Consider the following 16,525-nt stretch of genomic DNA (forward strand, 5'->3'; position numbering starts at 1 on the left):
AGATTTTCCTTTTGTAAAGTAGAAAAACAATTTCAAGTTATATCACAGTAGGACAGTAAGGAAGAGGAAAATGAATGTGGTCTAAAAGCAAGGTAGCATTTGATAGCAGGAAAATAGGAATCATCCGCCTATACAGACCTCTCATTTTACAAGTGAGAAAACAAAGACAATAGCCAACATACCATCTGCTAAGCTTAGATTTGGGTGCCTTGAGTCCCAGTTCTAACTCTTCTATGTAACATGCTGTACCTGGTAACATGGAAGCAATTCTGTAGTTGATGTGTACTAAGCACACTGAAAGCATTTAATCCTCATAGCAGCAATAATTTGCTGTGCTGTGCTGTGCTAAGTTGCTCAGTCATGTCTGACTCTTTGCGACCCCATTGACTGTAGCCCGCCAGGCTCCTCTGTCCATGGGATTTCCGAGGCAAGAATACTGGAGTGGGTTGCCATGCCCTGCTTTAGCGGATCTTCCCAACCCAGCGATTGAACCCAGGTCCCCCACACTGCAGGCAGAGTCTACCTGAGCCACTAGGGAAGCCCAACAGCAATAACAGATACGCTTATTCTCATCAGAGTTCTTATCTTCTGTAAGGTCACACAGCTAGGGAGTGGTAGAAACAGTATTCAAATCCAGGAAGTCTGGTTTCAGATTTATTCTTTTAACCACTACACTGTCCTGCCTCTTTTATTATTAGGGAAAGGATGTGACAGGAGCAAACCTGCTTAAAGTTGAATTTCAGTTTTCCTGTTAAGAATAAAAAGGGATTAAAGCATGAACGTCAAAAACCTGCTGAAACCTGTAGACAGGTTGTGACGAGGCCCAGGCTTCATTGTTCTTCCTCTGGCCTGAGCAGGCCTTCCAGGTTTTGAGTTTCTGCTCTGTAAAGTGGGCTGCAGACCCACCTGGTAAATTTGTGCAGGACCATGGTAATGGAAAAGTCACACAATAAAGATAATCAAGCAAAACTAAATTTAGAGAAAATCATTAGAAAATTTGGACCAGACGAAAGGTCTGAGTTGTGAAGTAGTGAGAGACAGGACCTTATGGTAGAACTGACAGAGTCAGCTGCCAGAGTTCCCTGGGAGCTCTGCATATATTGGCGAAATGGTATTCTGTAACCCCAGTAGAAGAAAAATCGCCATTACCTCCAGCTCTGATTATTTTCTGTACTTGGATAGCAGACTTCTTCAAGGAGGAAATGATTAAATTATTATGAAAACAAAGTGTTGTCCTTGCAACTTGCTTACTTGTTTTTTGCTTCCTGACTGATCTTTTAGTGGATGTGAAAAAAACACAAAGCTTTCTTTAATATCAGATAATTTACATGTTATAATTTTAAAGATAATGAGTTATTATTTGGGTATTACTGCAGAAGTGGTTTCTGTGTTTTATTCGAGAAGAGAAAAAAGTCTTTTTTTACTTCTGATCAATGGAGAATCGGCCATCCTGTGTCGTATCAAATCTTATAGAACAGTCTGAACTGAGTAACAGGAGGAAATTTCATTTAAAAAAATGTACTAAAAGGGGAGCTTTATATGGAAACAGACATGGATTTAATACTTCTTCTGGATGCTATAATAAAATATTTCATTAGTCTTCCAGCAATGGAAGGCAGATGGATATTTAACTGACACTCTGCATAGAAACCAGAGATTGAACATTTTATTAATTTTATCAGTTGCATGGTACCAAACTGGAATGGAAACCAAAGACTGAAGTTTTTATTCATTTTATTTGTTCCCTTATGAGGGGAAAAGGATTAACTGCAACTCTTCTTTATCTGAATTTCTGATATCTGAAATGGAAACTATTCTAGTCTGTGTAGCCTTTAAACAGTCTTTCCTCTTCTTGTTTATTTTAGTTGGTGCAGTGATTTTTGCTCATCAAATCAAGTTAATTATTAAAGGGGAAAAATGGAAATTTTTCATGTTGTATGAAGATGATTTAAATATTTAAAGTATGATATTTGGAAACCTAGAAATCCCGCCGTCCTAAATGTTACCCATTTATTAGACATGTACAGTATCTCAGGACATGTTAAAATGAGGAATTCTGTTTTCAAGTATACCAAACTAGATTATAATCTGATTCATTTTCCCGATTTTAGTGAAAGTTGTAGAATTGGAGCTGGGGGTTGCAGAAGTAAGGCATTTTCCTGAGAGATGGTCATTGACACCTGGATTGGAACCAATGGGCTGGAAATAGAGCTCCATTCAGAAGGTAGCAGGGAATGCTGACATGCCTTCTACCAGTCCATGGCACTATATAAATATGCTAATGAAATGAAAGATTCACAGATTATTTTTAGCAAGGTGTTAGTTCCAGTGGCCTGAAAAATTTTCTCTCAGGTATTGATATTCTGCAACCCTTGAGAATTCAATTATACATAATCAGACATTTCTCTCCTTCTAGTTCTACAGGACATGATTATGTGCCCTTCAGACAAACAAGAAAAAAATACCCTCTGTGTTGGTACCTATCCTCTTCTTTGCTTTCACTATAAACCGTCATTTTCAAACACAAATGTGTGTCGGAAACACTGGGAGAGTGTGTTCACACTTTGCCGCCCCCATCGTCAGTTTCTAATCAGGATGTCTTGGGTGGGGTCTGAGAATTTATGGTTCTAACACATGTTCAAGTGCTACTGAGGCTGCTGGCCTGAGGACTACAGTTTGAAAAGCACTGTCTCCAATAAGGCAATGGATAGTAAACCAGACAGGTTATTTTCAGGTATAGTCAGTTTTCTATGTCAGATCGCCACTTAAGGAATTTTCATCATATAAATGGCTTTGTTTGGGTTCAAGAAAACTACTGTTTATCTGTACAAGAGAGATGCAACTCTCTTTGATACTTTGGCCTTTCAGCATTAAGCATTTAGCCAGTATTTCTTAATGAAAACCAGTCACTTACTTATACGCCATTTTCAGAATTGTCTTATATGTAATAGGTCCTGGCTAAGGAGGGAGGTGGAAGCAAATCCAGCTGGTATCTAACTCAAAAATCCTCGCATCTACCTGGGGCTAAAACTTCCTGCCCAGAGTTAGGTAGACTTTTTCTAATTTACAAAACCCCTGAACACTTTCCACTGAACTAAAGCACATTCTCTGCATTAAACTCTAACCATCTTGTTCTTAGAATGACTATCGGAAGCTCTCTATGCAATGCAAAGACTTCGTGGTGGGTGTGCTGGATCTTTGCAGAGACTCAGAAGAGGTAGAAGCTATTCTGAATGGAGACCTGGAATCGGCAGATCCTCTGGAGATGCACAGGCATAAAGCTTCACTGAGTCGGGTCAAACTTGCCATTAAGTATGAAGTCAAAAAGGTGAGCGGCCTACTTTCATCCAGCTCCGTTTTGGAATAAACATGTAATATCAACTATGCCATAATCCTAGGAGAGGTTTTTAAATAATAAAAATAGATGTTATTGACAAAAAATTTTTTCCTTTATGAAACAGATTAAATGGTATCATGGTGAAGTTGTGAGTCAAGTACCTAGCTCCAATCTTTTCCACTTTTTATCCATTGTCAGATCTTGGATAAATCATAAAACTTCTTTAAATTTCATTTTCCTCATATAAAAGGAGAATAATACCTCTTACCTATATCAGGGTTTTGGTGGGATTTCAGTGAATTAAGATATGCAAAAGAACTTTGTAAACTGCTCATAGCAATGTGGTTAATGATACTAAAATCTGTTAACTTGTATAAATTTTTGTAAGGCACTGTTACATATGTTCTCATGTTAACCTTATGACAAGCCTTTGTAATTATCCATCTCATCTATAAAATAGGTGTTTGATGATGAGATTTCTATTCTATAAGGACATTGAAGTTCACCAGACTTAAATGGCATGTCTAAGATCATACAGCTATAGAATTTTATGCAGTTGCCAAAAAAAATTTATGATTACTTTTTTACTTTGCGTATTGCAGATAGAACTGTTATGTGTATGTATTTGCTACTTGTGTGGGGCTTTAAATAATTCATATCAATTGTAGTTATGTTGTTCCACTTATAATAAAAATCTCAGCTATTCAGAATCTAATCGTTTATGCATATTTTACATAACTTAAATTTTTATATTTTAAATCATGAAAAAGTAAGCTATTATCAGGAGCAGATCTGGTTTCATGAACTGGTCAATCTGTGTATAGTGGAATCTTCTCTTGTTCCTGCAGTGTGGTGTGGTGTTTAAGAGGGCAGACCCTGGAGCTGCAAGAGTTCAAGTCCTGACTTGTCTTCTCTGTGATTGATCAAGGGCAAACCTCTTGATCAATCTAAACCTCGTTCTGCTTATTGGTAGTGGAGACAATTACTATTTCAGTTGTTTTAAGGATTATGTGAGCTAATGCAAGTAAAGTAATTAGCACAGACAAAGTGTTAATACCTGGTGATTGCTCAGTAATTATTAGCTCATCATATTTCTGCATTTGAAAATTCATTCTCAGAATGATGACTCTTGAGACTTCCCTGATGGTGCAGTGGCTAAAACTTTGTGCTCCCAATTCAGGGGACCAAAGTTCAATCCCTGGTTGTGGAACTAGATCCACAGCTAAAACCTGTCACAGTCAAAATAAATAAATAAGAATGATGATGCTTAAATTCAGTTCTTAGTCATCAAAGACATTTCATGTTTATTGTGCTGGTTTGGTCCTTAGTGGTAGATTATAGTCAATTTAAACAGAAAAGAATTGAATAAGAAATATTAGCAGGCTCATAGAATCTTTGAGAGGTGGAAGAGCAAGATTATCTAAGCTGTGCTTGCAGAAACCTTGCCCAGAGCCAGGCCCAGAACTGACCTGGTAAGGAGGTTTCTATGACCCAAACAGAACAATTCTGCCTCTGCTGCAGGGGGTCAGCTCCCTACCAACAGAAAGGACTTCCTGAGTCCTGCCTGTTGTAAAAGGCTCCTTCCGAATCAGAGGTATGCACACATGCCTCTGACCAGGGGAACCTAGGGCAGTGTTTGCACCCTAGCATCAGGTGAGCATGGGGGAATCTATGTGTGTGTGTATGTACACAGTTCTACCACAATGTAGAGAACTTCCACATTGTGGTGTTCACAAAATTATAGTCAGCAATTAATGACAGATCTCCCCTCTTCTTAATAAGAAGTGAAATGTGAAGATTCTCATTAAATGTTGGTGTAAAATAGCTTTTCAAGAAATTATCAGTAACAAGGTAATTGAATTGGCTCAACTAGCCCCTCTCAGAGCAAGCATGCTAGTTGACATTTTGCTGTACTGGAAGAAAAAGATAGCTTTGGATAAGATTGATATTAAACTGTTTTTAGAAAACTAGACATTTATTCACAGACCTTGCAACAAGCATCTCTTGCCTTTAGCTTGAGAATTGATTTCAGTTGTCACTGGTTCTTTGTCATTGCTTTCAAAGTGTCATATTAGCAGCGACAGCTCATCTACAGATGTGCTTCTGTTTACCACACTGTCTTCCAGAGTGAATGTCTTCTTGCATGTTAATTTTAAATGAATTGATGTATAGGGTTACAATGTATGAGGTGTCAGTTAATAATAAATTTCCTGTCAGTTAACCACCAGAAAACAACAGCAAAATGTATCTGGAACTGAAAGGAGATTTAGGACTTTACACGTACTTCTGGTTTTGTCTATTTTATGCTATAAAGTGAGTATTAGTTAAAATCTTTTATTTAGAATCTTCACCCAATAAATGTATATAAGAACTTTATTCTGGAATGCCCCCCCCCACCTCCGCAAAGCCCCAGATCCTGTTTCTTTCTCTCTGAAGCTTCCTTCATTCTTCACTCAACACTCACCCATCTCCATCTAGCAAGGAGCAAAAATACTTCCACCCACGTCTGCTACTTCCTTTTCCCATCATCTCCTTTCTAGTCCCCAAGTAAAGTAACCTCTTGGGTTGTAATATTCATGAACCCTACAGACTATGGCGCTGAAATTGAGCATAGCTCAATCCCATGTATGGCATTGGGATTTCAAAATACTTTGTTGTGAAATTTTTCCCCTAGTAATTTAATAAACATATTTATTCAAATCATCCATAATTCCATCAAGGAAACCAGTTTTATATAATGTTAAATTATTTAGAACCCCCAAGAAACTCAAGTTGTCTCTTCTGCCATCTTTCCAATATCTGCTTCCAATTGCGATTCTGGGTCTATTGATTTCTTTCTAAGCTCAGAGTTCCCAGGGCTTAGGTCTTCCCTAGGAATCACTATGAGTTCACTCCAGGCCTTAGAGACTCAATGACAGTTAATCAAGAAAATGAAAACACAAAAGATCTGAACTAAAGTCTGAACATGAGTTTAATGCTTATGTGAGAAAAGATTTTTTCAGTATAAAAGCAGTAGAAAAAATAGAAAACAAAAATATGAATTATTTGACCATATGTAACTTAAAACCTCTGTACATCAAAAAGATTATAAAATAGGTGAAGGGCAAACTAGGAAAATTTTTTTTCTATACTATAACTTAGAGGATTGATATTCTTTTTTTTTTTTAAACAGGTCATTCCTCTCCCTTTTAAAAAATTATTTGTTTATTTTTGACCACACTGGGTCTTCATTGCTGCATGTAGGCTTTCTCTAGTTGCCACAGGCAGGGGCTACTCTCTAGTTGCGGTGCTTGGGCCTCTCTTTTTGCAGAGCATCAGCTCTGGGATGCGTGAGTTCAGTAGTTGTGGCATGTGGGCTTAGTTGCTCTGAGGCATGGGGGATCTTCCCAGACTAGGGACTGAACTTGTGTCCCCTGCATTGGCAGGCAGATTCTTAACCAGAGGACCACCAGGGAAATCCCAGGAATGATACTCTTAATAACCAAAGTGCACAAACAAATTTATAGGGAAAATTTCCAGAGGTCTATAGAAAAATAAGCAAAAAGCTTCTATAGGTAGGTAATTCACAGAAAAGAAAATTCAAATGGCTAACAAATGTATTTAAAAATTTCAAACCGTCTAGTAATATGAGATGCATATTATCATATAAATACCATCTGCCCTCACTCAAATTATTAAAAAATTAAAAATTAGAAAAAATTACAATTCTCAGTGCTTTTAGTGAAATGAGCAATCATATAGTACTGGTGGGGGACAAACAATAAGACATTCTCTATGAGGGAGTGGATGTTGAAGATTATTCATCTCTGAGTTACTTCTGAGGGGTCTCTAAGTTAAATCATACAACTAAAAGATAGTAAATGTTGTTACTGTTTGTAGTTACATACATTATTCTACAAAAGAGAATGGAACAGAGTGGAGGGTGAAATTTGTTTTTATTTTTTAAATAAGGACAAGAAAAGTAACTTTTAGGCAAAACCATTCGTTGTTTTCCAATTAGAGTAATGGATTATTTGCCCCACCAAAAGTCCCAAACTCTAATTATGACTGTACCTCTGTCCTCTGACATGTGGATTAATATCAATCCATACCCACCCATAGAAATAACAGGAGTCCTACCTACCTCAAGTGAGCCTTGTCTATTGTAAGGAAGCCTGTGACAAAGATAAAAGATACCAGGAATTGATGGACCATTGAATCTGGAAAACCAAGCTCTTGAAAAAGAGGAGAACTTTCCTGAGTTCTTCCTCCTTCCTCTGTTTCCTCCAACAGTAAGATTAGGTTTTACTATAGAAAGATCATCTAGAAAAGAGGTATGCAACAATATAGACACCTAAAATTATCCACTTTATTTGCAGAAAATGTGCAAAAAAAGTCCAGAAATTGAGCAATGCAATGAAAGAGTGGTAAATCCACTGCAGAGACTTTGGGCTGAATGTGCTGGCCAGAGCGGGAATGGGTTCTGCATGTAAGACCTCTGCCAGGTGTGTGCCCAGGCACGGAGAGGTAACAGCGGGTTAGCTCCCGGTAGCAGCATTTTGCACTTAGTAGGTTTGAAATACAGAAAACATGTACAGTATAAGTTTTCAGAATTTTTAAATTTTTTATATTTTTGAAGCACAGTTGATTTACAGTGTTGTGCCAATCTCTACTGTACAGCAGAGTTCTTCACAATTCAAAGAACTTTGAAAAGCTGAATGACCTAGTTTCTGGTCACAGGAATATTTGCTTTTAAATATTATAAACTGTGGCTCCAGCAATAAAAACAAAAACAGAGTGTTCCTACCATGTTTCTGTACAACAGTATTCCCTTGAATATAGTTCTTGGAAAAGCTAATTTGATAAAGAAGCCAGGGTAATGTGAATTTTATTTAAGTTGAAATTTATCAGCTGCCCCTACTGGTGACTCAGTTTATATCTATCAGTTATTTGGCAGGGAAGAAAGTTTGTTCTCTATGCTCCGATAGTTTTATTCCACTGAAAGACTGAGATTTTTCTTGTATGTCAAGCATTTTCCCTTTAAATCAGAAAACCTCAAATAAGGGTATTATTTCTGTAATGGTTTCAATTTATTGGTCCACTGAAGTTAGGAAACTGCATACAAATTTTATTCAGCTTGCTATGACTGGTGTGGCGGCACAAAAAGATTTTTTTAGGAGGTAAAACAGTTTTAAGAGATAAAGGTTACTGCCCTATTTTAAAGTCATTGAAAACAGCAAAACTCATCTCCTGAGGGGATTAGCTTCTTTGCCCTCACTTACTACTATTATATTGGTTTTATTTTCTTTTAAAAACTGTTCCTTGTGTGCTTGTATTAGGATTTTAAATCATCGGAGGAAACTATCTGTATTTTCCCTCCGTGGATTAAAAGGAAACAACAGATGCCATATGGTGCTGTATTATGATCTCGATCACCGATGTAGAAAACAAGATTATGGTTACCAGGGATAAGCGGGGGAAGGGATAAATTGGGAGACTGGGACTGACATATACACACTACTATATATTAAGTAGATATTAATAACTAATAAGAAACTGCTGCACAGCAAACTCTACTCAGTACTCTGTAATGGCCTATATGGGAAACGAACCTAAGAAAGGGCTTCCCTGGTGTCTCAGTGGTAAAGAATCTACCTGCCAATGCAGGAGACATGGGTTTGATTCCTGGTCTGGAAGATCCCACGTGATGCAGAGCAAGTCTGTGTGCCACAACTAATGAGCCTGTGTTCTGGAGCCCAGGAGCCACAACTAATGAGCCTGAAGTCCTGAAGCCTGTGCTGCATAGCAAGGGAAGCCACATGCAATGAGAAACCCATGCATTGCAACTAAAGAGTGCCCCTGCTCACCACAACTAGCGAAAAGCCCGCGTAGCAGCAAAGACCCAGCACAGCCAAAAAATAAATAAATAAAATTAGTTTTAAAAAGAATCTAAAAGAAAAAATGGGTATATGTATAACTTATTAACTTTGCTGTACACTTGAAATGTATGTAACTTTGTAAGTCAACTATAGTCCAATAAAAATTTTTTTAAAGAGAAATAAAAAGTAGAATTAGTTCTATGAGATACACCTGAATTAAGCTGAATTTTAAAGCTTAATTTTAAGCTGAATTTTAAAGTATAATAAATGCAGTACAAACACGATGATTTTTGCTGGTATTTAACATATATTATGGAGAAGGCAATGGCAACCCACTCCAGTACTCTCGCCTGGAAAATCCCATGGACGGAGGAGCCTGGAAGGCTGCAGTCCATGGGGTCGCTAAGAGTTGGACACGACTGAGCGACTTCACTTTCATTTTTCACTTTCATGCATTGGAGAAGGAAATGGCAACCCACTCCAATGTTCTTGCCTGGAGAATCCCAGGGACGGGGGAGCCTGGTGGGCTGCTGTCTATGGGGTGGCACAGAGTCGGACACGACTGAAGCGACTTAGCAGCAGTAGCAGCAGCAACATATATTAAGTGTTTGCATTGTATTGTACAAGTCACACCAGGTCAAAGATTGATCTTTACATAAGGCCATGTGTAAAGGATTGATTTCCACCAAGTATTTAGAGCTTTGTAAACCTTGTACAGTATAATTAATGCCATAAAGCATTTACAGATTTAAATGTAAAGATTAGCTCAAGATGGAGAGCAAGAAGAGGGAGCCATGCTACAACATTAATATTTCTGTACTCAGGAGTTTGAAACCTAAGAAAGAAAAGCTGGACACTCACAAAAGGGAAATGTGTCCATCAATTTCATATGAACACATGTCCAGGTGTCTTTTAACTTCACATGGATTTTCTGTTTTACAGAAACCTTGACCTATTTAAAAAGAAAAGTGCATGTTGACTTCCCAAGTGCTAATCTGGTTTGATGACATTGTATTATCCACCTGTAGATTTCTCTGAATGCACCATCCCATTCCTAAGCTGAGCCTGGCTGGAGTCACGGGACTGCCTTTTATTTACATCTGTCCTACTTGGGATCATTGGGATCATTCAGACCCTAAGACATTTGGACCAACATTCAAAATTAAGACTGTTTTAAATGCTGATTGTTTATCTTGGCAAGTACATGGACTCCAAGTCTCTGTTCTAATAACTTTTTCACATTTATGTAGAGCTTACTGTGTACCCTAGAGCAGGGGCCATTTATGACTTACTGAAACACTGTTGCTCCCCTTTCATCTTCTTGAACCAAATACTGAACACCTGCTTGGCACCTATGAAGGGTTTATGACATTGTAAAGAACAAAGTGAATTAATGAATGAGACAGGCATTTAAGAACCATGGAGGGGATGAGGATTTTTAACACAGAAGGAGGGGTGAATCAGAAACATAGGATTCAGTAGAGTACAGAGCAGAAGTGGAAATTTGGAGAAATTCTCGGCAAGAATCCTAGGAAATTGTTACACAGACCCCCAGGAAGCCTTCAACTTTGATCATATTTAATCATGAGTTTAAATAATGGTTGCATTGGTCTTGAAATACTGTTTTCAAAAATTAGAACTTTGAAAGAGTGACAGAATATTGAATTTGGGAAGAAGATCTAATATATGCTTAGAAGCTGGCAATAAACTGTGAGCCTCTGGACCTGGAATTTCTATAACTGAATTGAAAGGAACTTTCAAGATAAAATATGCCCCTTTGCATTGAACTCATCATCAAGCAATAAAAAAAATTTTACCTTATTCTTAGTACTTTCAATCTCCCCAGTCCTACTAGTTTGCGTTATTGGGGAAAAATTTCAGTTAAGAATGTCAAACCTGATATTTGTAAATTCATCCTCACCACCTCTGTCGATGGATTGTCAAGTTTGCCTCTGCACAGTGTTGGCAGCTGTCATAGCAAAGTCAGTGGATCTCCCAGAGGGCAGGCACACAGTGGGAGAAAGAGTGGGGATTTGGGAAAGATTGTACCTTTGCCTCCCACGCTAGTGGAAGAGGTTTTATGTTTTTATTTTTATTTTTTTTCTCTTCTTGTTTTAAAATTAGAACAGCTGATTGGAAACTATACACCACTGAGTGAAGACCTGTTTATTTCCTTGTAGGTATGCTATTGATAAATATCCAAGTAACTAGAAGAATTGCCTAGAGTTACTAAAAGCATTCAGATTTCCTGAAACTTGAGTAGAGTTGAATGCTATGCCTAGGAGGAACTGCAGCTGCTTTCTTTGCATCTCAGAATTTGCAAAAACATTTCACATTTCAGGAGTACTTCCTAACAGGTTCTTTGTTGTTTATTGCATTTATATAGAAGATAGTGATTCCTTGATTTTTGTGTTGCTAAGCACTCTTTTTTAAAAATGTATCAACACTCATAATTGAATTGCGAGTGACCCTGAATAATTCCCAAGCTTGGGCAAAGTACACCTGGCCTTTCAAAGAAAGCCATATCCAACAAATGGGCACCTTTTGACATAGGGACCTTTTTACAGATACATTCTGCTCCCTGAATAAAGACAAGCCCTTTATGAAATCCCAGTCCTTCTAAATAGATGCAGACAGATGACTTAGCGAAATCAGATGGCAAAAATAAAACACTAAAACAAAATAATAAAATAGCAGGGCTTTAATTTGCTCATTTTTTTTCCTGATTAAAGCTGTAGTTATAAAGGAACTGATGGAGATAAATGTTTGTGTGGGTTTTTTTGACCTCTGATAGAGGAAGCCACAGAAAAAGTACAGATTACTAAAATAGGAAGACGTGATATTTGATACCAGTTCCTGGAAGCACAGCAAATGTGGATTAAGCATAATATCTGGAAATTGAGTTTTTGCAGATCTTTTGCATATTTGCTATGGTAGAACATATATAAACATAAGGCACATCATGTATACATTTTTCATAGATGTAGCAGTTTAGGAGTTGCTCATGAAACAATAAATCCAGCTTCCCAGGTGGCATAGTGATAAAGGACCTGCTTGCCAATGCAGGAAATGCAGGAGACAAAAGTTCCATCTCTGGGTGGGAAGACCCCCTCGAGGAGGAAATGGCAACCCACTTCAGTATTCTGGCCTGGAAAATTACATGGACAGAGGAGCCTGGCAGGCTACAATCCATAGGGTCGTAAAGAGTCAGATAGGACTGAGCATGCACGTGTGCACGCACAAAACAAAAACACATTTCTCGTTTAGCCATAGGGTCCAATAAACCAAATAACTACTTTCTTTTCCATTTTGAACTGAATACAAGTAAGTTGGCAGACAGCAAGATGGGACATGTTTCCACAAAGAAAAGCATATGTCACCCATATTCCAGAGAGAAGTCTGTGAATATGGAGAGTTTCAATCAGAAAGAGTTATGAAGCGCAACATCATTTGTGTTTCCACTTTAGTTGATGTAATAGTTCTGAAGCAAGTTTGAAAAATAGAAGGAAGGTAAAGAATATTGCCAGAACCTTCCAATGCCTATATTCTGGAAAGATATGCGTTAATATCTCTAGGATGCACCTGCTTTAGAGTAGCTGGACTGTCGACAATGACGTGGTAACCTACCTCTCTCTCTTCCTCTCTCCTGGTCCCGACCAACAGTTCGTGGCTCACCCCAACTGCCAGCAGCAGCTCTTGACAATCTGGTACGAGAACCTCTCAGGCCTGCGGGAACAGACGGTAGCTATCAAGTGTCTGGTGGTGCTGGTCGTGGCCTTGGGCCTTCCGTTTCTTGCCATCGGCTACTGGATCGCACCTTGCAGCAGGGTACCGGCTTTTCCACCCGTTTCCTCTGTGGTTGGTGTACCATGTCCTTTGAGGATGAAAAAGGAAAAAGCTTCCTGCTTAAGGCTCTTATCAGTTTTACAGCTGAATGTTAATTGACTCAAGAGCATCATTTCTGCTTTTTAATGACTGGATTAGTTCTAATAAGGGATGAAAAAGGATTTGGTCCTGGTGGGATAGGTCCTATTCACAGGCATGTAATACTTAGGCTTTTGAGATAAAATCTCCTGCCACAATGATAGGGAGGAGGAAAAGCTGCTTTGGTGAAGGAGCAATCATGTCCTATTGCCAGCTTAATAAATAGTCCACCAGGCTGGCCCACGGAAGAGGAACAGCCCTACTGCGGTGGTTCCAAGAGACAGTTAACTTGAAAACTGAAAAAGCAACTTGGTTGAACCTGTGAAAAAGATCTGAGACTGAGTGTGTGAACAGTGGTATCATCCAAAGTCTTCAAGAGAGCGCATACCAGGTTCCCCAAGCCCTTTGTTCCTCTAGGAGATTAAAAAAAATGTAGAATTGGGGTCTGGGGGCTTTTGGATTTTTTTAGATTCTTTATCTTCTTAGTTTTGTTTGACTCATTTTTGTTCATGACCTTTATCCCCCTCTCAACTTGGCCAGTATACAGTCCTTTTAATTGTGCCTAAGAAATCCCTTAAATAAGATGTGGACAGGAATAGGAGTCACGCTAACAGAATCCGTGTTCGGTTAATGAAGGGCACTGCCAGGGAGAGGCAGCAGTTCTGAGATCCTTTAATCCTGTTTTTATATTCCCAAATCTGGTTTTGTTTAAATGGAGGCAGTTTCAGGCCAAATGAATCAAGGCCACTCAAAAGTGACCCTGGAAATCCGTCATCTCGCTAACTGTCTTCACCCACAGAGTCCTGCTTCAGGCCCATATATGTGAGAATATTCATCCATCTCACTTCATCGTTGAGCTGCCCATGTAGTTTAAGGCAGAAAGGTTGTCATTTTGATCAGTTTTGATGATTCAACTAAGTTCCTTTGTTTTGAATCATGATTCTGATAATACAAAAACATGAAAGACTAAAAACTTTATAGATAAGGAGAGAGCATGGATTTAAAGCAAAAATCTTATCCCACTCAAATAACTTCCCTTTCTGGGGGAAATGAATTGGAAAGGTCGGATTTATATGTATGTGTCTCTTAGGGCAGCTCACTCAGTTAAAACGTATTGGGTTTGAAGTAGGCATCACGAAGTCCATTCTTTTTTCTGTTAGCACAGCTGCGGATGTGTGGACTCTGCCCATCAGAGAAGGGAAAAAAGGGAATTGAGTTGTTCCTGGAGCCCGCATTTATACCTGCCATACACCACTTATCCTGTGGTGAAAGGATGGTATAGTAAGAATTGTCCACATGTATCCCATTTTTAAGACAGGAAGACTGCTTTTTTTTTCATGTTACTTAACATTTTCAAAGATCAGCCTTTAGAAGAAAGAGACTTGGCAGCTCCCTGCAAATCACTTTGTGCTATGGATAAACTCCCCGGACGTGCCCTCTCTGCAGCTGTGGAACAGCACAGTGATATGTAAATGTGTGGTTTATTTTTCTATGTCTAATATGGAAAATGTGACATTTGTCTGTGTGCATTCATGTCCAACCCCAGAAATGCTTGACATTCTTTGGTTATTTGTTGACATCAAATTAGGGTTCTGGATATACAAAAACATTTGTTTGAAGTTACAGCCTTTTAAATGTGAACCTTGGTGCTTTTTAAGGTCACACACTGAGTTGGAAAGTAGGGTCTGGAATAGAGAACTCATTTGATGAATCTACCAAATGTACCTAATTCTTAGACTGCAGAAACCCTTGGAGCAGAGGAATTGTTTTTCACTTCCACTAGAATATAGAACTCTTAAGGACATCATATCACAGGAGATTTTAAAAGAGTTACCTTAAAATCATTATAAACTGAGCTTTAAAAATGCTTTTTCACTGGTTATATGATTTTCCAAAACCAAGGATGACTTTTAATTAAGTTAACCTACTTAGAGGTTTTAATTACTGGGTATCTCTCTGGTTTATTGGATAATAACAGATAAAGTATTTATGTTGGTTATAATATTTTTTGCCTTTTTACATTGTACAGAGTACAAATTGATTTTGGAATATTTAGAAGTGAGAACAAAAATTTACTTCCGTGGTAGTAAGTATTTTTTCATCTTCAAAGGGTTTGTAATGTGCTACAAACACATCATAACATTTCAATTATAAATGAATGAGTCTACAAACTCATCATAACATTGCAGTTATAAAAAAATACACATTACAAACTTGCAGTTTCTTTTCCTAGATTCTAAAAACCTTGACACTGAATAGTCTTTCACATAAAAATAAGAATAACAAGCCTTATAATTTCCAGAAATGCATCTGTGAATGAAGTACATCCTAAGACAAATTGGATATTTAGAAACAATGAAGTTTGAAGACTTCTTAAATTATTCTTAAAGGAAAAATCCCCTGAAAAGGGGTAATTTTCACAATGTGTAGCTCTTCAGAACAAAAGCAGAATTTTGAGTGTTCTCACTTCACTTTTTTTTTTTTTATCCTATGTATATAGTAGTTTTCATAAGTGGAAGCCAGATTTTCTAAAGTTAAAGGTTTTGGATTGTTTTGTTTTTTGCCTCATTACAGCTGGGGAAAATTCTGCGAAGTCCTTTTATGAAGTTTGTAGCACATGCTGCTTCTTTCATCATCTTCCTGGGCCTGCTTGTTTTCAATGCCTCAGACAGATTTGAAGGAATCACCACATTGCCAAACATCACTGTTATCGACTATCCCAAACAGATCTTCAGGGTGAAAACCACACAATTCACTTGGACTGAAATGCTCATTATGGTCTGGGTTCTTGGTAAGCCTTTTGAGTATTTTAATTTCTACGAAAAATAGCATCTATATCATGATTGCCATTTTCTATTTAAAATCCTATGGTATGTTATATGGTGACAACATCACCATTGTAAGATAAACAGAATAGCAAGTAATGGAATAATTTGGCAGCTTGATGATGCTGACAGATATCCCTTACCACTAAATACAAATTTTATGAGTAGCATGAGCTTAATTATAAATGTATTAATATTAATATCATGTTTCAGAAAGCCAACTTCAATTATTGAATAAAATGCAATTTTAAAAATGTGACTCACTGTGATGATCAAGCATTTAATTGAAATAGCTCTGCAGTAACCTAGTGGCCATTAACTGATGATTAAAGAACATTTATTGCTTTAGTTTCAGAGGTTTTTTTTAAGGAGAGTTTCCATTTTAGGAATGTTTGTTACTTCACCTCACAATAGCCCATTTGGGGATTTTTTTTTTTCTTTGTTTTCTGTTGGCTGAGCTGTGAGGCATGTGGGATCTTACTTCCCTGACCAGAGATTGAAGCCGTGCCGCTAGCTTTGGAAGAACAGAATCTTAACCACTGTAACTCCAGAGAAGTCTCACAATAGCCTGTTTTGAACAG

General features: G+C 37.9%; 1 protein-coding gene across 4 annotated transcripts in view; it reads left to right on the forward strand.

The window, feature by feature from the left end:
- TRPC3 (transient receptor potential cation channel subfamily C member 3) overlaps positions 1 to 16,525 on the forward strand; it is a 71,751-nt gene that overhangs the window by 25,117 nt on the left and 30,109 nt on the right. For 3 of the 4 annotated variants that reach the window (XM_055405336.2, XM_055405337.2, XM_055405340.2), the window contains exons 3-5: positions 3,140 to 3,328; positions 12,859 to 13,023; positions 15,694 to 15,910. In XM_055405336.2, the coding sequence (XP_055261311.2) occupies positions 3,140 to 3,328; positions 12,859 to 13,023; positions 15,694 to 15,910 (571 nt within the window). The remainder of the gene's footprint in view (positions 1 to 3,139; positions 3,329 to 12,858; positions 13,024 to 15,693; positions 15,911 to 16,525) is intronic. The other variant, XM_055405341.2, reaches the window with a different exon arrangement.

This window comes from Moschus berezovskii, chromosome 19 (genome assembly GCF_049115385.1).
Source record: "Moschus berezovskii isolate FMDL1 chromosome 19, NW_MosBer_1.0, whole genome shotgun sequence".
In the NCBI taxonomy this organism is placed as follows: Eukaryota; Metazoa; Chordata; class Mammalia; order Artiodactyla; family Moschidae; genus Moschus; species Moschus berezovskii.